Source organism: Nycticebus coucang, chromosome 12, assembly GCF_027406575.1.
Source record: "Nycticebus coucang isolate mNycCou1 chromosome 12, mNycCou1.pri, whole genome shotgun sequence".
In the NCBI taxonomy this organism is placed as follows: domain Eukaryota; kingdom Metazoa; phylum Chordata; class Mammalia; order Primates; family Lorisidae; genus Nycticebus; species Nycticebus coucang.
In genome coordinates, this window is record NC_069791.1 from 90,549,736 (window position 1) to 90,575,992 (window position 26,257).

General features: G+C 36.7%; 1 protein-coding gene across 1 annotated transcript in view; it reads right to left on the reverse strand.

Moving 5' to 3' along the window:
- Positions 1-26,257, reverse strand: part of LOC128562312 (phospholipid-transporting ATPase ABCA3-like) — a 59,950-nt gene that overhangs the window by 24,926 nt on the left and 8,767 nt on the right. The window contains exons 2-3 of the mRNA XM_053557155.1: positions 8,307-8,392; positions 7,699-7,948 (exon numbers count right to left, since the gene is read on the reverse strand). Coding sequence (XP_053413130.1) covers positions 7,699-7,948; positions 8,307-8,366 — 310 coding nt within the window. The 5' untranslated portion in view covers positions 8,367-8,392. The remainder of the gene's footprint in view (positions 1-7,698; positions 7,949-8,306; positions 8,393-26,257) is intronic.

Sequence of the window (26,257 nt, forward strand, 5' to 3'; positions counted from 1 at the left end):
TTTCCAATTGTTGTCTGTGGGGGGCGAGGTGACTTAATTGCTGGTATTTCTCCACAACTGAGACTTCAACCCAGAGTAACTGTTTCACCAGAGAGAACACTTAGAGATCTAAAAATAGATCTGCCATTCAATCCTATAATTCCTCTACTAGGTATATACCCAGAAGACCCAAAAATCACATTATAACAAAGATATTTGTACCAGAATGTTTACTGAAGCCCAATTCATAACTGCTAAGTCATGGAAAAAGCCCAAGTGCCCATCGACCCACGAATGGATTAATAAATTGTGGTATATGTACACCATGGAATATTATGCAGCCTTAAAGAAAGATGAAGACTTTACCTCTTTCATGTTTACGTGGACGGAGCTGGAACATATTCTTCATAGTAAAGTATCTCAAGAATGGAGGAAAAAGTATCCAATGTACTCAGCCCTACTATGAAATTAATTTATGGCTTTCATATGAAAGGTATAACCCAGTTATGGCCTATGAATATGGGGAATTGGGAGAAGGAGGGGAGGGAGAGGGGAGGATAGGGGGAGGGAGGGTGATTGGTGGGATTACGCCTGCGATGCATCTTACAAGGGTACATGTGAAACTTAGTAAATGTGGATGTAAATGTCTTGACACAATAACTAGGAAAATGCCAGGAAGGCTATGTTAACCAGTGTGATCAAAATATTTCAAATGGTCTATTACACCAGTGTATGGTGCCCCATGATCGTATTAATGTACACAGCTATGATTTAATAATAAAATTAAAAAAAAAAGAAATAGCGAAAGTTATAAACAAATAGAAGAGTACACCATGCTCCTGGCTGAGAAGAATCAACATTGTTAAAATGTCTACACTTACAATGAACAATATGGTGCAAACATCTTTGTTATAAAGTGATTTTTGATCTTCTGAATATACTCCTAGTAGAGGAATTGCACAAACGGCAAGTCTACTTTTAGATCCCTGCGTATTCTCCAAACTTCTTTCCAAAAGGGACGTATTCACTTGCATTCCCACCAGCAGTACAGAAGTGTTCCCTTTTCTCCACAGCCATGCCAACATCTGTAGTTTTGAGTTTTTGTGAGCCACTCTTACTGGAGTTATATGATATCTCAAACTGGTTTTTATTTGCATTTCTCTGATGATTAAAGATGAGGAGCATTTCTTCATGTGTCTTTAGGTCATGCGTTTATCTTCTTCAGAGAATCTTCTGTTCAAGTCCCTTGCTCACAATTAAATGTATTATTCTTTTCTTATTAATAAGTTTGAGTTCTCTGTGGATTCTGGTTATCAAACCTTTGTCAGAAACATAATTGGCAAATATCCTCTCCCACTCTGAAGGCTGTCTGTTTGCTTTGTTCTTGGCTGTGCAAAAGCTTTTTAGTTTGATCAGATCCAAGTAATGTATTTTTGGTGTTGCTTCAACTGCCCGGGGGATCCTCCACATAAAGTATTCTCCCAGGCCAATTTCTTCAAGTGTTTCCCCTGCACTCTCTCCAAGAATCTTTATAGTTTCATGTCTTAAGTTTAAATCTTTTATCTAGTGAAAGTCAATTTTTGTTAATGGTGAAAGGTGTGGGTCCAGTTTCAGTCTACTACAAGTCGCCAGCCAGTTCTCCCAGCACCATTTGTTAAATAGGGAATATTTTCCCCAATGAGGCTTATCAAAGATCAAATTACAATAAGTTACTGGATTCATCTCTTGGTTCTCAATTCTGTTCCATACATCTACCTCTCTATTTTTGTGCCAGCACCATGCTGCTAGGCTGTTCATTGCAGCTCAATTCATAATAGCCAAGTCATGGAAGAAGCCCAAGTGCCCACTGACCCATGAACGTATTAATAAATAGTGGTATATGTATATCATGGAATATTATGCAGCCTTAAAAAATGGAGATTTTACCTCTTTTATATTTATATGGATGGAGCTGGAACATATCCTACTTAGTAATGTATCTCAAGAATGGAGGAAAAAGTATCCAATGTACTCAGTACTATTATGAAACCAATTTCTAATCACTTACATTTTTATATGAATAATAGATCACAACTATGGCCCAAGATGAAGGAGGGAAGATGGGACGGGAGGGGGAGGTCAGATAGAGGGAGGGTGAATGCTGGGATCAACACCTATGGTGCATATTGCAAGGGTACATGTCAGATCTATTAAGTATAGAGTATAAGTGTCTTAACACAATAATTAAGTAAATGCGGTGAGGGATATATTAACCAGTATGATGTAAGCATTCCAAATTGTATATGAACTCAGTACATTGTACCCCATAAATGTATTAATGCATGCATGATCTACCTCTGTATGATTTAATACAGAAAAACTAAAAACAAAAAAAAAAATGTCTACACTTTCCAAAGCAATCTACCGAATCAATTCAATCCCATTAAAATACCAACATCATATTCTGAAGAACTGGAAAAAATAGTTCTTAGTTTCATATGGAACCAGAAAAAAACCCACAAAGCCAAGGCAATTCTCAGTAATAAAAAACAAAGCTTGAGGCATCACCCTACCAGACTTTAGGCTATTTTACAAGTTCACAGTGATCAAAACAGCAAGGTATTGGGCGGTGTCTGTGGCTCAAAGGAGTAGGGTGCCAGCCCCATATGCTGGAGGTGGCAGGTTCAAACCCAGCCCCAGCCAAAAACTGCAAAAACAAACAAACAAACAAAAAACAGCAAAGTATTGGCACAAAGAGATATAGACATTTGGAACTGAACAGAAAACCAAGAGATGAAATCAATCTCTTACAGCCATCTGATCTTTGATAAACCCAACAAAAGCATACATTGGGGAAAAAAATCTCTACTCAATAAATGGCACTAGGAAAACTGGATAATCACATGTAAAAGACAAAAACTTGACCTGTACCCTTCACCACTTACAAAAATTGATTCAAGATGGAGAAAAGATTTAAATCTAAGGCACAACATGACAAAAATCCTGTAAGAAAGTATGGGGAAAACTGAAGGTGTCAGTCTGTGGAAAGATTTTATGAAGAAGAGCTCCATGGAAATTGCAACAACAAAAAAATAAACAAATGGGACTTGATTAAACTGAAACGTTTCTGCACAACTAAGGACACAATAATCAAAGCAAATAGACAACTTTCTGAATGGGAAAATATATTTGCATATTATAAATCTGACAAAGGCTTGATAACTAGGATCTATAGAGAACTCAAATTTATCAACTAACAAAGAGCAAACGATCCCACTAGGCAAGAAACATGAACAGAAACTTCTCTGAGGAAGACAGACAAATGGCTAACAAACATATAAAAACATGCACATAGTCCCTAATCATCAGAGAAATGCAAATCAAAACCACCCTGAGATATCAGCTAACCTCAGTAAGATTACAAAATGACACATGACAAAATCCCAAAATTGCAGATGCTGGCACAGATGTGGAGAAAAAGGAACACTTTTACGCTGTTGGTGGGACTGCAAACTAATACAGCCTCTTGGGAAGGACGTATGGAGAATTCTCAAAAACTCAAATAGATCTCCCATTTGACTCTGCAACTCCACTACTAGGCATCTACTCAGAAGAAAAAAAAATTATTTTATCATAAGGACATGTGCACTAGATAATTTATTGCAGCTCAATTTACAATCACCAAGATGAGGAAGCAACCTAAATTCCCATCAACACAGGAATGGATTAAGAAACTGTGGCACATGCATAGCATGGAATACTATTCAGCCATAAAAAATATGGTGACTTCAGAAAACAGGGATGAAATTGAAACACATTTTTCTCAGTAAAGTATCACCAGAATGGAAGAGCAAATACCCAATACACACAATATTAATATAAAACCAGTAGATGATATATTTCATGCCCACATAGGAGAAAAATTCATTTCAATTTGAGTTAGGAGATGGGGAATGAGAGTAGGCGGAGAGGAGAGGGGAGTTTCAGGTGCTCCCACTGAATGAGCACAATGTAGAGGTGTATGGCACACCTTCTGAGGGCAGGACCTAACTACAAGACAGACTCTAACTAACAAATTCAAATATTGTGATTTGGTTGTTTGTACTCTCACATGAACATAAAATTTTTAAAAAAGAATATCTACGTAGATGCAAAAACAAAAACATCGTGGACCAAATCTCTCATTTGATAACATCTAGACTTCCCTCAAGAAAAAAGGGTGTTGGCTCGGTGCCTGTAGCTCAGTGGCTAGGGCGCCAGTCACATACACCAGAGCTAGCAGGTTCAAATCCAGTCTGGGCCTGCCGAACAACAACAACTACAAGCAAAAAATAGCCGGGCATTGTGGTGGGCACCTGTAGTCCCAGCTACTTGGGAGGCCAAGGCAAGAGAATTGCTTAAGCCCAAGAGTTAGGGGTTGCTGTGAGCTGTGACGCCACAGCACTCTACCCGGGGCAACATAGTGAGACTACCAGGAAGAAACAGAGAAAGAAAGATGAAGGGAAGGGAAGGGAAGGGATGTTTACTCTCCTAGCACTATAAGTATAAATATTACATACTCTCACAGGTACTTAAATTTCTTCTTTGAAACATTTATCACAGGAGTAGTTATTTGTACTTATTAAATGTTCTTCTCCCTGCCTTGGTCATGCACTCCAAGGAAATATGTCTGTCTTACACATCTTTGTACCTCTGGCTCAGTAACTTTGCACATAGTAGGTCAGCTAAATTATTAACACTTGTGACTTTTACCACCCAATGTCATATAAATAAAGGTTTTACTTGGCCTACCACACCTTTCCCCCCATTTGTTGTGTTTGTTCCAGGATATGATGTGACTACTGCATAAGATCGTGTTATAACTGTGAAGTCTATATAATGCCTAAGACCAAAGGGTTGTGCCCAGCACGAAAAAGCCCAACCAAGCTGTAGATAAGGGCAAGACCCAGCCTGTCCTTTCTTCTTTAAACCAAGTTACATTCTTTGGAAGGAATATAAATTAAAAAAAAAAGAATAAACCTCTTTAAAGTATTTTATAGAACATGGCTTCTTTCTATTGACATATCATTATATAATGATCTTTTTCTTTTTTTACTTTTTCATGTAAATATTTTATCATGAAAATATCACTACTTCTGTTCATTTCTGTTTTCTATTAGCGCAGAATACTTTTTTCACCCCTTTACTTTCAGTCTATACATGTCTTACAGTAAGGTGAGTTTCTTTGAAGTAGCTTATAGCTGAATTGTATCTTCTTATTCATTCTGCCAACACATGTATCTTTCAAGTGGAACATTTAATTTATTTAAATTCAGGGTTAATATTGACATGCGAGGCTTTGTTCCTGTCATGTTATTGTTTTCTAACTAATTTCTAAATTCTCTTGTTTTTTTGTCTTTTTATCTGTTTGATGAAATTCCGTCATGGTGCTGTTTGATTCCTTTACCTTCCCCCTTTGTCTGATTGTTTTATAAGACCTATGAGTTTTATATTTCCATGTGTTTTCATGATAGTGAATATGAACCTTTTGTTTCCGTGTTAAAGACTTCTTTGAGCATTTACTGTGGGGCCATTCTGGTGGTGACAAATTCCCTGTGTTCACTTGTCTGGGAAAGAGGGAAAGACTATTTCTCCTTCCTTGATGAAAATAACTCTGGAAGGCTATAAAATTTATAAAATTCTTGGCTGACAAGGATTTTTTTAATTCAGTACTTTGAAAATGCCATCCTTTTTTTTTCCCCCCCTGTAAGATTACTGCTGAAAAGTGTAATGGAGTTTCCTTTGTAAGTAACTAGGCAATTTTCCCTTGCTAATTTTAAAATTCTCTCTCTTTGACTTTGCTCATCGTGATTATAATATGCCATGATGAAGTCCTTTTTGCAATGAATTTTCTTGGGGACTTCTGGGCCTCCTCTATCTGGATGCCTAACTCTCTTGATAACTAGGAAGTTTTTATTATTTCCTTAATTAGGTTTTTTAAACTTTTTGCTATCTCTTCCCCCTTGGGAATACTGATAATTCGTAAGTCTGATCACTTTATATAGTCTCAGATGTCTAGACGGCTTTGCACATTCTTTTTTATTTGTGTGTGTATGTGCGTGTGTGAATGGATTATTTCAAAACACCTGTCATGAAGGTCTGAGGGGAATATGATCTGCTTAAGTCTTTTTCTCACAGAAGCCTACAGCACAGCAATGGAAACATCACAGTCCCAGGAGTGTAAAGGAATTCTCAGTTTCCTCCTCCCTCCTCAGTTGAGATGTAGCTTCAGTAGTGTCAACCTGGGCCTGGTCTGGGTATATTTGTCAAGCTCAATACTAAACTCTCAAAGTGGCATACACTGTTTGGAATTGTGACCAGAGTGGGTGAGGCCTGTCTCCAGCAAGCAGCATGAGCAAGAAGTTGTTGTGAGCATGGTATGCTCACAGCTTGGCCTCATAGCAACCTGTAACAGGAAAATGGGTACTCACCTAGGTAGTACAAGAAAGGTCTGGTTTCCATGTCTCTTCTCAATAAGGTGGGTCCTGCAGCTGTATCAGCCTGAGTGCTACCCAGTGTTAAACTCTCAAAATTGTGTCTTGGGCCTATGATCAGACAGGATGAGGTCCCTCCCCGACAAGCACTGTGGGCCGGAAGTTGTGCAGAGTATGGTCCGTTCATGTCTCAGTCTCAACAGCAGCCCAAGCTAGGGAGGTCAGGAGGGCGTGGCAGTCCCTGCCCTTTCCTCTCCCTCCTTGGAGCAGTGCAGTGGCAGGAGCCATGTCTGTAGATCCCCAGTATCTAGGGTCTCTGAACAACACCCAGCTGAAGCTACTCTAGGTTCTGATATCCATGGCATTCCACAGGGATTCCTTTTCTGAAGCAATGTCTTTGCAAAATCTCTAAGCAGCTATCTATGTTAGGCCCAACTCCTGCATGGATCAAGGGGCTCTCCCATACCCAAAATAGTAAAACCCCACTTCAGAATGTGGAGTCCTGGGGGGTTTTGTCTTACTGTTTCCCTGCATCCAGGAATTTTCCCGGCTTTCAGCCAGTCCCCAGCCAGGCAAGCTTCCTTAAACCCTTTGCTTACTAACTCTTGGTGCTTCCTGTCACTTCTATGGTGAATCTTAAGTGATCTCTCCCAGATGATCAATTTAAAATGTATCTACTTACTATTCTGGTTCCCTTCAGTGGTGGAGGCACATACTACCTACATCTAGTTAGCCATCTTGATCCCTTCCCAAAAATTTCTAATGGTGTCATTAGAGAAGAGAATCACAGGGAACGAAATCAGGAGTAAGAAGTTAAGAAGGTCAGCATTTCATTGTATATTTCTAATTTTTAAATTTTCTTTTCAAATATATTCATATATCACACTTACGTAATATTTTTATGAAATGTTTAAAATTAATGACCTCAAATAAAGTTTATGTACTCAGGAAAAATATCTGATTCATCTTGAGGCTTGGTGTCTCCTTGGCACACTATCAGGTACTTACTGTAGTTGAAGAAGCATAATCCATGAAAAAGAAGATTTAGAGTTAAAGAACCAGATAGGAACTCAGTCATTTAATTTTAAATATTATATTTCAAGAATGATTATACCATAAACATATGTCAAATTATTTAACAAAATCCATACTGCATATTTAGGAGATTAATGCATAAATTATGAAAGTTACTAAAGCATGACTCTTCCAAAAAGTTAATAATACATTCTACAGAAAACTTTTAGAAATTAGAGATTTGTTTGCTAACCTTTAAAATTGAAATTTAAGTCCCTTTTCACCATCTCAGTAATATTTTTTGCCACATCACTTCCAGAAGGCACGTAAACCAACTCATATACAAGTGAAGTATTAGTGAGAGCAGGTAGTATCAAAGGAAGAGGATCAAAAGTGGAAGCATTATGAAACTTCTTATGTACTATCCTACGATTCAGCAAAACAAATGCCAAAAGTAAAAATGTCAGTCCAATTTCCACAACTAAACCAATTAGTTTCCGCCTCTGCAAAAGAAACAAAAGGACTGTGTTAATTAACCTAAAAGTGTGTATATGTGTGATTGTATGTGTACACTTATACTCCTGTGTGTGCATACAACATACAATACAAATTTATATTATTCTGCTTCATTTTATAATGAGAAGGGTTTCCTAGCTTGTCTTTCTCATCCTTTTCTATATTTCATTATTCATTCCATTAATTCACCCTATCAGTATTCTTCAGATTTAAAAGTGCTACCCTCAGCCTTGGAACAACAACAAAAAAATACCATAAACTAAAATGAAGTTAAGGAGCTTTTTAAAAATTTCCCATTGGCTTTATTAACCTTTACAATCATTTCCCACAGATACATCTACTTACCTTTATAAGAAAAATTTTCCAGAGTAGGACTGCAAATTTCCTGAGCCACAATAAATCCATTTTACCACACGAATGGAATTTCCACTCTAGAAAAGGAAGTAAAGATGAAAAATAATTTAAATTAGCTGTTAAAATATTAAATTTGGCTAAGTAAAAGGATTGTTTCATTGTTCTACTGTTTTCTTCTATCAAACTTAGAAGATTACTACAAAAAAAAGGTGAAATAAGGATTTGTCTTCTCATATATATCATATTTTTATATTAATTCAATTAAATCACATCTAATGGGCTTCTGCTATGTATAAAAACATTAGGCAGTAGAGATACAAAGCTCCATTTTCACAAAGAAAGAATTGAAGAATATCAATTATTATCAGAACAGGCTCTGAGAAAACTCTCACAAATTATTATACAATGCTGAATACCTACTATTTATTTAATACCTATTCAATGTTAAACATCAGTCAATAAAAAAGAGTCATGATCCTTTCCTCGTTGTTGTGGATAGTATGACATAGCAATTAAAAACCCAGCATCTAAACACATGCTGCCTAAATTCAAATCCTAACTCTTTTACTAAGATTTATAATTTTTAACAAAATAATTAACCTGTGGCTGCTTATCCTCTGTAAAATTGGTAAATTATAGAACTTACCTTCTAGGTGCCCTCCTGACCCACGGTCATTTGCTACTGCAGGGGGACTGGCTAACTGGCTATGCATCACTTTTTAAAATTATGATGAAAATATAAATAACATAAAATCTGCCATTTTAATCATTTTTAAGTGTACAGTTCAGTGGCATCAAGTGCATTCATACTGATGTGCAACTAGCACCATCACTCACAACATTTTTCATCTTCCCAAACTAAAAATCTGTACCTATTAACAATAACCACCCTTTCCTTCTTCTACCCAGCCCCCCAGCCAACACCATTCTACTTTCTGTCTCTGAATTTGGCTACTCTAGGCACCTCATATAAGTGGAATTAGATAGCATTTGTCCTCTTGTGACTGGCTTATTTCAATCAATATAAAATGTCTTCAAGGTTCGTCTATGTTATAGCATGTGTCAGCATTTCCTTTCCAGACACCATCATTAACAATCTCATAGGGTTATCAAAATCAAGATTGAATTTCAAACGATTCAAGGGGAGAAGGAAGGTGCTCTGTATTGCACTAGGACTAAAATGTGTTGCATTCTCTGAGCAAACCACAAAGATTAAACAGGGAATGCAGCAAGAAAGAACACCAGGACTAAGGTCCTTCTGAACTTAAAGTGGAAGGAATCAAGGAAGTGGGTGATTTCTGGCCATAAAACAAAAAGGAGAAGCAGCTTAGAGCTGGAGAGACAGAAGATAGGAGGGACTCAGCCTTGATTTGAGAGTAAGTGTATCTCATCCTAATTAGCATGGCAAACACTATAATTACAGAGCAAATAACTTCTCCCCAGGTCTCAGAAGGATCTAAATAAAATAGCAAAGTCTTTAAAAACTGGATCCTGCAATTCCTCTACTAGGTATATATCCAGAAGACCAGAAATAGTTTTATAGCAAAGATTATTTGCACCAGAATGTTCATTGCAGCCCAATTCATAATTGTCAAGTCATGGAAGAAGCCCAAGTGCCCATCGACCCATGAATAGATTAATAAATTATGGTATATGTATACCATGGAATACTATGCAGCATTAAAAAAAATGGAAACTTTACCTCTTTTATGTTTACATAGATGGAGCTAGAACATAGTCTTCTTAGTAAAGTATCTCAAAAATGGAAGAAAAAGTATCCAGTGTATTCAGTACTATTATGAAACCAATATATACTCACCCATACTTTCATACAAAAAATAAAACATAACTATAGCCCAGAATGAAAGAGGGAAGAGAAGGGTGAGGGAATGGAAGGGGAGGCGGAAGGGTAGAGGAGGCTGGGTAGAAGGAGGTAATAAGTGGGACCTCACCTATGGTGCATATATTGCAAGGGTATATGTCAAAGCTATTAAGAGTCGATTATAAATGGCTTCACACAACAATTAAGTAAATAAGGTGAAGGCTATTTGTTTTTGTTTTTGTTTTGAGACAGAGTCTCACAATGTCACCCTCTATAGAGTGCCGTGGCCTCACAGCTCACAGCAACCTCAAACTCTTGAGCTTAAGCGATTCTCTTGCCTCAGCCTCCCATGTAGCTGGGACTACAGGTGCCCACCACAACACCCAGCTATTTTTTTGTTGCAGTTGTCTTTGCTGGTTAGCTGGCCTGGGCGGGGTTTGAACCTGCCAACTTCGGTGTATGTGGCTGGTGCTGTAACTACTATACTACGGGCACCAAGCTGAGGTGAAGGCTATGTTAACCAGTTTGATGTAAGCATTCCAAATTATATATAAAAGCAGCACACTGTACCCCATAATTGCATTAATGTACACAGTTATTATTTAATAAAAAAAATTATTAAAAGTAAAAAAAAAACAAAGAACTGAACTGACATTAGAACAGCCCACAGAGGTGGGTAGAACTCGTGGCTTAAAAATAACGACGTAGAGTTACCAGGTAATATACAAGATAACTGGTTAAATTCGAATTTCAGACAAAAATAAAAATGTTTGTATACATTTACACTAAAACATAATTTATTCTTTATTTGAAATTCAAATTTAACTAAGTATTCTGTATCTTATTTCCTAAATCTGGAAACCCTATAACCTAGTCAATTGCCTGCTAAACATTAAGTATCAACAGGACCCAGAATCTTTTAATACACACAATGTCCAGAACACAATCCAAAATTATTTGCCCTATAAAAAAACACAAAAAAATCTCAGCTTGTATAGGAAAAGATAAATCAATAGATACCAACAATGTTATGGCACAGATGTCAGAATTATCCACAAAAGCAGCTACTATAGGTTAAGTTTAAAATGTTCAATTTCCATAAGTACTAAGTTTGACAGTTGATATCTCTGACATTCCATTTTGACACTTCTTGTTTTATTTTTATTGTGAAGATCTATCCTTATTCTTTCAAACCCACATTTTGGCTTGTGATTATCTTTCAAAAATTTTTACAGCAATTTTTGTGAAATCATGGATAAGTCAAAAATTTGTGTTATTTTCATATATGAGTTCCATCATGGGAGCAAGGCAGTGCAGACAGCTCAAAATATCAATGAAGTGTTTGAAAAGTGGCTAATCAATGCACAGTATTCGTGGTTTGAGAGGTTGTGTTCTAATGGTTTTAATCTTAAAAGTAAGCAATGTGGGCAACCCGAGGCCAAGGTGGATAATGGTGAGCTTAAAGCTGTAGTGGAAGCAAATCCATCTCAACCTATGCATGAATGAGCAACGAGGTCTGACATTATTATTTCAATAATATTGGACCATTGAAATAAGTCAGCAAGGTAAAGAAGCTAGATAGGCCAGGTGTGGGGGCTCACATCTATAATCCTGACACTCTAAGAGGCTGAGGCTGATGGATTGCTTGAGCTTAGGAGTTCAAGACCAGCCTGAGCAAGAGTGAAACTCCATCTCTACTAAAAATAGAAAAACTAGCCAGGCATGCTGTTACACACTCATAATCCCTACTACTCAGGAGGCTGACGCAAAAGGATCACTTGAGTTCAGAAGTTTGAGGTTGCTGCAATGATGCCAGGGCACCCTGCTCAGGGTGATGGAGTGAGATTCTATCTCAAAAAAAAAAAAAAAATCTAGATAGATTCTTCATTAAAGGAGCATCAGAAAAGAAATAATCTCAAAGCTTGACTTTCTTTGCAGTTGCAACAAAAAGATGAACCATTTTCATACCATATTGTTACTTATGAAGAAAAATTCTTTTTGACAATCACAAGCATTCAACACAATGGGTAAATAAAAATGAAGCACTAAAACACAGTCCAAAACTGAATATTCATTTAAAAAAGAAAGCTAATAGTGTATGTTTGGTGGTTCAGTGCTGGTATTATCCACTACAGCTTCATGAAACCTGGTCAATTGATTACAGCAGATGTCTACTGCATCCAGCTGGATAACATGATGAGGGTGCTTGCAATAAAGAGCCAAAATTGGTTAATAGAGACAGAGCAATCCTCTTGGCAAGATAATGCTTGACCACATGTTGCACCCAAAGAGTTGTTCAAACTACAGAGGCTGAACATGGAAACTCTCTGTCATCCACTGAATTCATCAGACCTTGCACCAACTAACAACCAGTTTTTCTAGGCTTTGCACTACTTCTTGAAAAGAAAAATATTCAATTCTCGACAAACTGTAGAAAATGCCTTTTGCGATTTCATCTCCACTCACTCTGGAGGCTTCTTCACTACTGACATAAGCTACTATTAAGATTGTGAAAATGTGTCAATAGTTTAGACACATACTCTGATTAATTACACTTCTTCTTCTTTGAGATATAATAAACTTTCGATTTTAAATCAGATACTTCATATTTAATGACAATATTAAAATGCTCAAAAGAACAATAATAGTCTTGTAACAATATTTAAAATAGAAAGTATCATCAAAGAAATAGATAATAGAAATTTTAAAAAATGAAAATTCTAGAATAAACAACAACAACAAAAAAAAAAACCCACTCCCTGAGTTGTCTCACTAGCAGAGTTCTGGTAACTGAGGGAAGAGTCAGTGAATGGGAAGGTAGATCAATATAAACTACAAAGTATGAAAACACTGGAGAAAAATGAGGGAAAATAAACAGAGCCTCAGAAATATGTCATACAACAAAAATCCTAATATCCTAGTCATTAGAGTCCAAAAATACAGGAATAGGATTACAGTACTGAAAAAAATGTGAAGAAATAATGGCTGGAACCTTCCCAAATGCTGCAAAACACATAGATGCAAGAACTTGGGCAAACTCCAAAGAAAAATAACCCCAAAGAAATTTATGTCTAGAATCATCATAATCCAACCAGTAAAAACTACAAACAAAACTCTTTTTAAAAAGAGTAAAACAACATTATCCATAAGAAAAATAAGATTTGAAGATTTAACAGCAGAATTGTTGTCAAAAACCAATGAGGCCAAAATGAAGTGACAAACATTTTCTAAAGTGCTGAATTAAAAGAAATGTTAACCCAGAATTGAATATTCAGCAAAGAAATTCTTCAAAAATGAAGATGTGAAATAACACCCACAGACAAAGGACTACTAAAGACTTTGTAGACAGTAGGTCTGTGAGTTATTAGCAGAATTTCCTCAGAAAGAAGAGAAATTATACTAGAAGGAAACGTGAAACATTAGGAATAAAGAGTGAGCAACAGAAATGATAAACTAAGTAAACATAACAGACTATTCTGAACTTCTGGAATTCTTTAGAATACTTTGATGGTCGAAAGCAAAGAATATAATATAGTCTGATGAGGAGACAACTACAGGGTAAAGGGGGAATAGTAAAAGGACCTGTATGTTGATAAAATTTCCATAGTCCAAATGAAGTGATAAAATAGATTCAAAATAGACTGCATCAAGTTAAAATTGTATACTGTAATACCTAGTACAACAACTACAAACATTATACAAAATCATAATGAATAAATTACAACAGAAAAGATACTGTGTAGTAAATAAAAAATAAAGAGAAAATAAAGAATAAAGAAATAAAGAGAAATAAAGAATATTGGCAAAGGTTATATATGTAAATATAAGTTAGTATCAATGATCTGTAACTGTTTTCCTATATTACTTCAAAGACAATGGCATAAAAATTATAAATCCATGCAGATTTGACAAACAATACATAAAGATATAACTTGTGTCAACAATTTAGAAGAGGAAGAAAAGTAGGTAGAAGCCAAGTTTTTATATACTATAAAAAGTTAGCCAGGCTCTATGGCTCATGCCAGTGATTTCGGAGCTCTGGGAGGCCGAAGTAGGTGGATTGCTTGAGCTCAGGCATTAGAGACCAGCTTGAGCAAAAGTGATAACCTGTCTCTATGAAGAACAGAAGAAATAGCTGAGCATTGTGCCAGGTGCCTGTAGTCCCAGCTACTCAGTTGGCTGAGGCAGGGAGATCACTTGAGCCAGGAGTTTGAGGTTGCTATGAACTAGGCTGACGCCACAGCACCCTACTCTTGGGCAACAGAGTGAGACTCTGTCTCAAGAAAAAAAAAAAAAAAACTAAGCTGGTGTTAATTCAAAAAATATTATTATAAATTAAAATATTATTTATAATTCACAAGGCAATCACTAAGAAAATTACTAAAAATAAACTAAGAAATAGGAAGGGAATCAAAATGATAGACGAAAAAATACCTATCTTACAAAAAAGAAAACCATAATGGAAAAATTGAATAACAAAAACAATATAAGATAAAACAAAAACCAAAGGGTAGCAGTCTTTCCTCATCAATTATTACATTAAATATAAAAAATTCCTACCCCAAACAAAAGGCAATGATTGGAAAAATAAATTTTTAAGAGTATTATATGATCCAACTACTGTGTACTATGTGTAAGAGATTCAATTTAAATCCAAAGGCACAATTAAAGTTAAAATAAAAAATATATTCAATCCAAACAGCAACTGAGAAAGATGGACATTAGTTAGACGAAATGATTTAAGATAAAAAAAACTGTTAGAAGTAATAAAGAAGAATATTATATAGTGATAAATGGATCCAAATCATCATGAAGATATAACAATTATCTATGTTCCTAACAATACAGCCCCAAAATATATGAAGTAAAAACTGACAAAATTGGCATTTCAGTAATAGTTGGAGATCTCAATACCCTACTTTCAATTATAACAGAATAACTAAATGAATGCAATGAAAATGCAAGATATGAACAATACAATAAGCCACCTGACCTAACAGGCATATAGAAAATACGCCACCCAAAATAACAGAATACACATTTTTCCCAAGTGCACATGTGACACATATTAGGGCACCAAACAAGTCTCCATAAATTTAAAAAGTCAGAAATAATACAAAGAATCTTACATGACTACAATGTAATAAAATTAGAAGTAACAGAAGAAAATCTGGAAAAGTCACAAGTATATGTCATCTAAACAATACAAGTTTAAGGAATAAATGGATCAAACAAGAAATCAGAAAGAAAATTAGATAGACTTTGAGATGAATAAAAACAAAAATACAACACACCACTTACAGAATGAAGTGAAAATAATTCAGCTGTAAATTCTTACATTAAAAACTATTTCAAATCAATAATTTAGCCTTCCACCTTAAAGAGCTAGAAAAAGAAGAGCAAACTAAACCCAAAGCTAGCAAGTGCAAGGTAGGAAATAATAAAGATTAAAACAAATAAATGAAATACAAAAGATAAAAACAATAGACCAAGAAAAGTATATGATCCCTTTAAAGATCAACAAAAGATGCCAGCCTTTACCTTGACCAACCAAGATAAGAAGATAGAAGACACAAATTATTAAAATCAGGAAACAAAGAAGAGACGCTACTGCCAACCTTACAGAAAGAAAAAGGATTATAAAAGAATACTGTGAAAAAATGTAAACCAACAGATATAACCTAGATAAAATGAACAAATTCCTGGAAACAAACTACCAAAGTAACTTAAGAAAAAGTAGAATATCTAAGCAGAGACCTATAATAAGAGACTGAATCAGTAATCAAAAACTTCCCAGTGGGGGTGGGCGGGGGAGGTTGGGGTTTAAATGGCTTTGATGGTAAATTCTACCAAACAGCTAAAAAATAATTTACATCAGTCCTTCTCTTTGATTTTCCAAACAACAACCAATTCTCTGATTCTCTGGCACCAAACGAATTCATTTCTGGCACTAATGATCTGGAGTTAGCACCAGACCCCACAGGTTAAAGACCTAATCCCATACAATTGCCCCACTTCAGTTACAGCTGCAAATAGGGTCCAAAGGGTACCTGCACTTCTGCCTTGCTAACTATGAATTTTAGGGTTCCTACAATCCCTCCTTTGGTTTGATAATGTGACAAAGTAACTCAAAGAACAGAGGAAAGTGCTATACTTACAACTGCAGTTTATTACAAATGAACAGCCAAAGGAAGAGGTACATAGGGCACAGAGCTTCCACGTCTTCTCTGGTGTGCCACCCTTCTAGCACATTGATATGTTCACCTAAGCCAGGGATTTTCAATCAGTGTGCCATAAGAGGATGTTAGGTATGCCATGAAAGTTTTTGAAGATCACTAATTATTTCAAAAGAAGTTCAAAGCACAGTAAGTATATGTTTTTACTCTTTTTTTTAATCAACATAAGTGTGCAGTAGAAGAAGTTCAAAGCACAGTAAGTATATTTTTTTACTTTTTTTTTTTTTTTTTTTTTTTTGCAGTTTTTGGCCAGGGCAGAGTTTGAACCCACCACCTCCGGTGTATGGGGCTGGCGCCCTATTCCTTTGAGCCACAGGAGCCATCCTTTACTCTTTTTTTTTTTTTTTAATCAACATAATTTAAGTGTGTAGTAGAAGTTTAACTGTAGGTTCAAGTGTGCCGTGAGATTTAAAAAAAAGGTTGAAAAACACTGCTCTGATTCCCTAGTGCATTCTCTGAACCACTGTGCTATATGACATCTGGAACAGAAGAATTCATTTTTTTTTTAATTTATTTTTTTTTTTGTAGAGACAGAGTCTCACTTTATGGCCCTCGGTTGAGTGCCATGGCATCACACAGCTCACAGCAATCTCCAACTCCTGGGCTTAAGCGATTCTCTTGCCTCAGCCTCCCGAGTAGCTGGGACTACAGGTGCCCACCACAACGCCCAGCTATTTTTTGGTTGCAGTTCAGCCGGGGCCGGGTTTGAACCCGCCACCCTCGGTACATGGGGCTGGTGCCTTACCGACTGAGCCACAGGCGCCACCCTGGAACAGAAGAATTTCTGTCCCCAAGGAGCTTACAGCTGGGTGAGGGGGAAAGCTTTACCCCAAGATCTCTCCAGATTCAAGTTCAGACAGGCCAAGCAGGCAATTTAAATGAGTCAAAGAATAAGGTCACAGTTATTATGAGACTGATAGGACAATCTTATCTTTTCAAATAGGTATCCCTAATGTCATCTTCAGTTGTATTTTTATAACACAGATTTTCTACTTGCCTGTTAAACATGTAGGAACTTTCTTCACAAAAGAATCATATTTTTTATTTTTTTTTTCTAAAATGCAGTGCCATTGGATCAGACATTTATTCCTCCACTTGTGACAGAAATAAGTATACAGAGAGATCTTTCTCTACCACGAAAGACACAAGAGAAGCCACGGTCAATGGACACGCAGCTCAAGGAGGAAAGACGATAAGGCCTGGTGAGTACCACAGAGAAGTCGGAGCCAGGGAGAAATAGGATGGCAGCGAGCTACTGCCATGCAGACAAGTGGACTCAGTACTACTTCATGTTCTTGCTCTACTTTTTTTTAAGAGAAGTCCCCCAAGTGGATATTTGTGTGTGTGTTGTGTGTGTGTGTGTGTATGTGAGAAATGTACTGATTTATTTTAATGATATATAGGCTGAATAAAACATATATATGGACCCAAGACAGCAGATTGTGGTATAAATTTTTAATTTATAGAGTTTATATGATTTTAATAAATTTGTTTTATCATAAAGTTTTATAAATTTATAATAATTTATAAATAGTTTTGTAAATAATCTTATAAAAATTATTTTTACCAGAACTCAGTGAGAACAATGCTCTTGGAATGTTCTGGAGAGGTTTACAAAAGACACACAATGTCAACTACACATTAAAGGCCAGTTGAACGTGACATGGGCCCTCTCTGGACAGCAATCTGTGGAGGATATTAGAGGGTCAGAGCTGCAGACCCCTGTCTCTCAACCTCAACACAACTTGGGATTCTTCCTTGCCTGACAACCTGACTGCTAATGGGTGCCTCAGACCACTACACCATGAACCCTACCAAGCATGCTTCTGGAGATACTGGCCCAGAGTTGGACAAAATTATTTGTAAAAATTAGTATTATCAAAATATTACAAGTTTATTATAGGACATTTATGAAATCATAAATGATTTCATAAATGTAAACATTACTTATTCTTCCTCTCTTTTGTATCATATGTATATTTTACAAAATAGGGATACTGTTTTACTAGGTTTGGAATCTGCCTTCTTTGATGAGAATTATTGGGAACATTTTTCAATTCTATTTTTAAGAACTTCATAAGACTCTGTTATATAAATGAGCCATAACCTATTTGCATATTTTCTTATTTAAGGACAGTTATGTTCATTCCATTGTATCCTAGAAAAGCTTCCTGAAATTTATAACCTTAATGGACAAATCATGGTCCTCTTTGCTCATTATTTCTTTATCTTTGGGCATGAATCTCACCCAGCTTTCTCTGTGCTTGTACAGGGTTTTGATTCTCCTTTCTCCTCTTTCTCTTTCCCTCTCTCTCCCTCTCTCTCTCTCTGTCTCTCTGTCTCTCACACACACACAGGATTTTGTTCCTTTCTTATGTGATAGACTCAGCATAAGCAGACTGTGCTGTCTTTGAATAAGGAGTTGGAGTGACATGATCCAATTTAGGAGAGACCTGTTTCAACTGTGCTATCATCCTTGATGACAGAGGGCTTGTCTGTGGGTGGGACATTCCCTGCAATGCCAGGAACTTAAATGCGACTGCAGGTGAGCCCTCATTAGCCCCAGGCAGCCAAAGCAGATTTGCTGAGTGTGGCATCATCCAGGCTGGGGAGACTGCTCAAGTAAAACCAGACACCAGAGTGAAGAGAGAAGCCAATTACCCAAAGGCAGATGAGGCTGTAATTATGGCTTCAGCTAAAGAGGGTAAAATTATTTGAGGATACTTCCCATTTCTGTTAGAAGCACAACACCAGACAGTTGTTTAGAATAAGAGCCTGGATCAAGTCCTGATTTTGCTACCTTAACCAAGACAGTTCACCTCTAGCAGCATCCAAATCTTAACTTGTAAAATAGAAACACTCATTAGTTTATCATGAACATTAAATGAGATGATGCCCATGAGAGGCAGAGAGAAGTCTGGTACTTAGCAAGGGCTTATAATCAAAGTGTCATCATCATCATTATCCGTAACTATTAGTAGTATTACTATTATTTGTAGTCATCTGATAGCATAACAGAATGTGCAACTGAAGTCAGGAGACCTAGCTCCTCAGTTCTGCTGTTTCCTACACATTCCTACTTAGAAAATGAAATCATCCCTTGGTCTAATTTCCATCATCTCTCACAAAAACTTCAATTAGGGGATAAGTTAGACTCCTTCTGCCCTGAGGTTTGTGGACCTAAGCTAACTGTGACCAGAAGCTTCGGGTTTTAAGTACTCTGTGGTGCAGCACTTGCCACTTTCATTGCATCAAGTCCTCCTCAATGGGGGAAACCCGACTTCCCCTTTAGTGCATGTGGCATGCTTGCTAACTTGCTGGAGGTGCACTGTGCTGAGAGCCACAAGGCACCACCTTGATGCATCTTCACATCAGCTCTATAGGGCGTTATAGGGGCTGTTAATCTCATTTTTGCAGGTGCTGAAGCTGAGACTTAGATAGCTGAGATTTAGCTGCAGGCTCCTAACATCCAAACCAAATTGTCCTGTGTCCCCAGCATTCAGTATAGTGACTAGTAATACATTTGTGCTCACAAGTCAGTGATTTTCAAACAGTGTGCCAGAGAGGATCTTAGGCGTGCTGCAAAACTTTTAAAAGATCATTAATAAAATTATCTTTGAAAGAAATTCAAAGCACAGGAAGTATATTCTTTTTTACTCTTTTTTTGATCAACATAATTAAGTGTACCACAGAAGTTTAAGTATACGTTCAAGTGTGCCATGAGATAAAAAAAAAAAAAAAGCCTGAAAAGTACTATCCTAAGCAGAAGCTATGCAAATGAGATTCTATCAAGACTTTACTACCTAATCATGATTGGTTAAATCAACAGCCATTGGTGACAACTCAAGCTCCAAGTCTCCTCCCCTCCTGGAGATCAGAGGTGATCTAGAGGCTGAAAGTTTCAACCCTTTAATTACCTGGTTGATTCCTCTGGCAATCAGGCCCCAACTTGAAGCTATGTAGGGACCTACCAAGAGTTACCTCCTTAGCGTAAACTCAAGCATGGCCAAAAAAGGCTAGTTTTGAATAACAAAAAACATTCCTCTCGACACCCATGCACAGTGGTTATGGCACCAGCAACATACATCCAAGCTGGCAGGTTTAAACCCTTCCTGGGTCACCTAAACAACAATGACAACTGCAACAAAAAAATAGCTGGAGGTTGTGCCAGTCACCTATAGTCCCAGCTACTCCAGAGGCTGAGGCAAGAAAATTGCTTAAGCCCAAGAGTTTGAGGTTGCTGGGAACTGTGACCATGGAACTCTACTGAGGGCAACATAGTGAGACTCTGTCTCAAAAAGAAAAAAAAAATTCCTACCACTCCAGAATTCCAAGAGTTTGGAGAGCTCTGTACTGGGAACAATGGACATAACCCAAATATATACACATATGTATATATTTTATTATATCATACCTTCTCAAACTCTATCAAAAAATAGAAAAGGAAGGAACATTTCCTAACTTATTCTATGAGACCAGAATTACCTTTACACCAAAGCCAAAGAAAGGTATCACAAGAAAATGACAGACTAATATCCTTTATGAATATAAATACAAAACCTGAACAAAACAGTAGCTAACTGAATCCAGTAGAATATTAAAAGGATTAACAAAAGAAATGATCTAAAGATTGTGAGTCAGATTCCAGGCCCAGAGAGATATTAAAATGAGACAACAATCATGTCCTACTTCTCCCTTGAGCTATATATTGATATCTTGAAACTGCTCACTTTTGCCACAGTAGCTACAAATTAACTTAACAATGCTGCACCAGACCCTATAAACCACACCCTGTAGTTTAAAAATGTATACCCAATCACTAATCAATGTTATTTCTTAAAACAAATGATAATTCCTAACAAACAACTTTTTATCAGGCCAGTACCTGGGGGTTTGTTTTTTGTCTTTTTGGTGAGGTGGTTTGCCTTTAAAAATCCCCTTGTAACTACTGTTAATCAAACTACATATTACTCAGGACAATTTGAATCTATACTGCTGCTTTGCAATCAGCTCTCTACCTGTATTAATTTTGCCTCAGCTTTCTTTCTTTTGGGTTAACATTTCTGGTGGTGTAAACAGGAGTCAGAGTAGCTCCCACTGATGTTTCTCTCTCTGGGTCAGAGGCCATATTGACAGAATCAGGTACCTGCCCAAATAAACTAGCCCCACCCAGGCAGGGTCAGGTTCATGGCCCACCCAGGATGGGTCACACTCATGTCCCTCACAGGAAATAAGAAATGGCACCAATCCTGGCAGCCTTAACCCTTTAAATCCCTGTCCACCATAGCCAACGTGTGGATTTCTCCATAGTCAGGAATATCACCCCACCTGCACTCTAGGTGTAATAAAAGCCACTTTAATTTCATGAACTGGATCTCCATTTTCCTTTCGTCTTGCATCTCGGAATGATTTTATCCTTAGGTCTGGAACCTTTCACATACTACCCTGAATATATCCCATTTTGTCTCAAAGAGGGGCTTGGTACCAGCACAAACATTCCATCTTCAGAAGTGCCACCAGGTATTTTGGGTTTGTTCCCTTGAATTCAGACCTCCCAGTTGTTTAAAGGTCTATTATAGATTTTACCTGGGTTTTTCAAACTTCTTTCCTTTCAGAGTGAGGGCTTTAGTCTCTGTTTTTGCACAAAAGATTAGGGGAAAGAGATCTGCAGAGAATTGCCTTTTTTCTGCTTGTCTCATAACTAAGGGTTCAGGTCAAAGATTTTCTGCGGGGTCTCACAGCAGAAGTTTAGGTCAAGGATTAGCAGTTAGGCACCAGTATTTTCATTTTACACAGCTTGCTTCTTAAGGTTCCAGCCATTTTCTATCACTTGAAAATTCACACTTAGCCCTTCATTTGCAACCAATTCCTGTTAGTTCCTTTTTTGCTCTTCTGGAGGAGTATGATATGGCGATCTGGTTTCCCTCATTTTATTCCCTTGGTTGTTAGACACTATCATACTTCAACCCTAAACACATTCCCGACCTTGAACACTTTTGAAAAGTTCCTAAATTATGGGAAATGAAGCTTCAAGAACTGAATGTTCTTTTCCATACATAAGAAACACCAGCTGGATTTATGTATAATACTTTATGGGCATCCCCTCTTAACTATCTAGGAAAGTGAACTCACTTAACCCAGGATAGCCATAAGCAACAAAGACCAAAATGGGGATTTTTTGGAATATTTAAAATAATTTATTTGTGCACACAACTGAGAAAAACTGATTTAAAAACCAGATAATTTAAATAGAAGATTTAATCCCAATGGTACCTAAAACTTTACTAAAGAAATCTTAAAAGAAAAAATGCCTCCATTCAAGAGGTAAACAAAAGGATCTTGAAACTCTTAAAAAAGACTTTGCAGGCTTTCTCCCTTTTGCCTCCAACTCTACTTCTCCCCTACCTCTGAGATCTAAACTCATCCCATCCCTTTCTGTGGCATATGTATGCCATGGAGTACTATTCAGCCATAAGAAAAGATGGAGATCTTACATCTTTTGTGTTTACCGAGATGGAGCTGAAACACATTCCTTTTTGGGTTTTTTTTTTTGTTTGTTTGTTTGTTTTTGAGACAGTCAGCCTGAGTAAAGTGCCGTACCATCATAGCTCACAGTAAACTCAAACTCTTGGGCTCAAGCAATCCTCTTGCCTCAGCCTCCCAAGTAGCTGGGACTACAGGTGCCCACCACAACACCCAGCTATTTTTACAAACAGGGTCTCGCTCTTGCTCAGGCTGGTCTCAAACTCCTGAGCTCAGGCAATCCACCTGCCTCAGCCTCGCAGAGTGCTAGGATTACAGGCGTGAGCCACCACACCCAGCTGAAATACATTATTCTTAGTAAAGTATCTCAAGAATGGGAAAAAAGCATCCAATGTCCTCAATGCTAATATAAAACCAATATATAAACAACTACATACCACACAAAAGATAAAACACAAATATAGTCTATCGGGGGGAGAAGAGAGAGGAGAAGGGGAGGAGGAGGGAAGGGTGATTAGTAGGATCTCACCTTATGTGCACAATGTGAGGATGTTCATGCCCCATGGGTAAACGATTCAAGTATAACTTGAATTTTACCTCGTCACTGAAAAAATGTAACCTAAACATTTGTACCCTAATATTAATTTAAAATAAATAAATAAATACACTCATTCCTTTCTACTTGTTCCCTCAGTCCCCACACATCTCTTAGGCAGAGATTTCTGGAATTCCACAAGGCACACATTTCTTTCTCTCAAATAGGGGGATATGTGTTTAAATTTGTAACAGGAGCATCACATTACACACATACATACATACACACACACAGAAATTAGTATATCCATGAATGTCAAATACAGGTTAAAATAGGAGGTCATTTATATAAAGAGCTGTAGTCTTCTAATAAAAGTAGGCTGAATCCCCTGGGGTTTGTGGGGAGAAAGTAACTACTTTTGCTCTACCCCTTTGCTTAAGGAATGTCCAGTTTTGAGAGACTGGGAGTATGGATGGGTTTTCTTGTTTTGTTGATTATTTGATACTTTCAACAAGAAGTTCATGAATGAAGCTGTTGGACTCAACACAGAGTAGAGAAAATATCTTTTAGTCTAGATTTCTGCCCTGCTTAGATTTTAAAAGTATAAGCATGGATTGCCAATTCCACTTGATGTAAACAAAACTTTTTTATAATATATATATATATATATATATATATAATATATATATAAAACTTACTGTTATCAGTCCAGGTTCAGAAACTTGTTGTAGGCCAGTTCCAAATAGTTTCATTTCACCTATAAACTGTATCACTTTTATTGATACTGTCATTTTCAAATGTATAATATGTTTACAGATGTGCCCTGCATTTAGTCTGCCTTGTTCCTATTTTGATTTTTGTTGAGTCTCCTGCCTGCTTGCCAAAAGCTAGGATGTGTCAGGCCCATGTACAATTGAAAGCAGAGCCATCCTTGAGCTTTAAAGCATTGAAAAAACTGGAAAATACAGCATACCACATACTGAAAAAATAAAACAAAATAAAATGAATAAATAAATAAATTTGTAACAGAGAGAACAACCAGAATTACAAAATGAAAATAAAACTACTAAGATTATAAAATTAGAGATCCAACATTTTTTCTAAACCAGGGCTAAAGAATGGCACTTATGATTTATTGACCCAATGTCAGACAATACATTAAATGTCCTATAGTCCCTCGGAGATATAAATCTTATGTTTTTTATATGCTAACACACAAGGAATTAGTTAAGCAGTTGTCCATCTGAGATCGGATCTGAGACAATCAGATCTGTTGCAATTTTATTCTCAGATACAATAGGCTTTAACCCAACAAAAGTAAGGAAAGATAAGGATGGTCACTTCATATTTGTTAAGGGTAACACTCAACATGATGAGATTTCAATTATTAACATTTATGCACTCAACCAGAATGCACCTCAATTTATAAGAGAGACTCTAACAGACAAGAGCAACTTGATTTCCTCCAGCACCATAATAGTTGGAGATTTTAACACCCCCTTGGCAGTGTTGGATAGATCCTCCAATAAGAAACTAAGCAAAGAAATTTTAGACTTTAACTTAACCATTCAACATTTGCATCTAACAGACATCTACAGAACATTTCATCCTAACAAAACTGACTACACATTCTTCTCATCAGCCCATGGATCATCCTCCAAAACTGATCATATCTTAGGTCACAAGTCTAACCTCAGCAAATTTAAAATAATAGAAGTTATTCCTTGCATCTTCTCAGACCATCATGGAATAAAAGTTGAACTCAGTAACAACAGGAACCTACATACTCATACAAAAACATGGAAACTAAATAACCTTATGCTGAATGATAGCTGGGTCAAAGATGAGATTAAGAAGGAAATTACCAAATTTGGGGGAAAAAACAATAATGAAGACACAAATTACCAGAACCTCGGGGATACCACAAAGGTAGTCCTAAGAGGGAAATTTATAGCATTGCAAGCCTTCCTCAAGAGAACAGAAAGAGAGGAAGTTAACAATCTACACTTGATCTTAGCCAAAAGGCCGAGAAGCGGAAGTTAACAATCAAATGGGACATCACAAGCGACTGGAAAAGGAAGACTATTCCAATCCCAAACCCACAAGAAGAAAAGAAATAACCAAAATTAGAGCAGAATTAAATGAAATTGAAAACAAAAGGATTATACAACAGATCAAGGAATCAAAAAGTTGGTTTTCTGAAAAGGTCAATAAAATAGATAGATCTTTGGCTAACCTAACCAGAAATAAAAGAGTAAAATCTCTAATTTCATCAATCAGAAATGACAAATACAAAATAACAGACTCCTTAGAAATTCAAAAAATCCTTAATGAATATTACAAGAAATTCTATTTTCAGAATGAACATCTGAAAGAAACAGACCAATACTTGGAAGCATGCCACCTTCCTAGACTTAGCCAGAATGAAGTGGAAATGTTGAACAGGCCTATGTCAAGTTCTGAAATAGCATCAACTATACAAAATGTCCCCAAAAAGAAAAGTCCGGGACCAGATGGCTTCACATCAGAATTCTACCAAACCTTTAAAGAGGAACTAGTACCTATGTTACTTACCCTTTTCCAAAATACAGAAAAAGAAGGAATACTACTCAACACATTCTATGAAGCAAACATCACCTTGACCCCCAAACCAGGAAAAGACCCAACAAGAAAAGAAAATTATAGACCAATATCTCTAGTGAATATTGATGGAAAAATATTCAATAATATCCTAGCAAACAGAATCCAGCAACACAACAAACAAATTATACACCATAACCAAGTGGGTTTTATCCCAGGATCTGAAGGCTGCTTCAATATGCATAAATCTATAAATATAATTCATCACATAAACAAATTAAAAAGC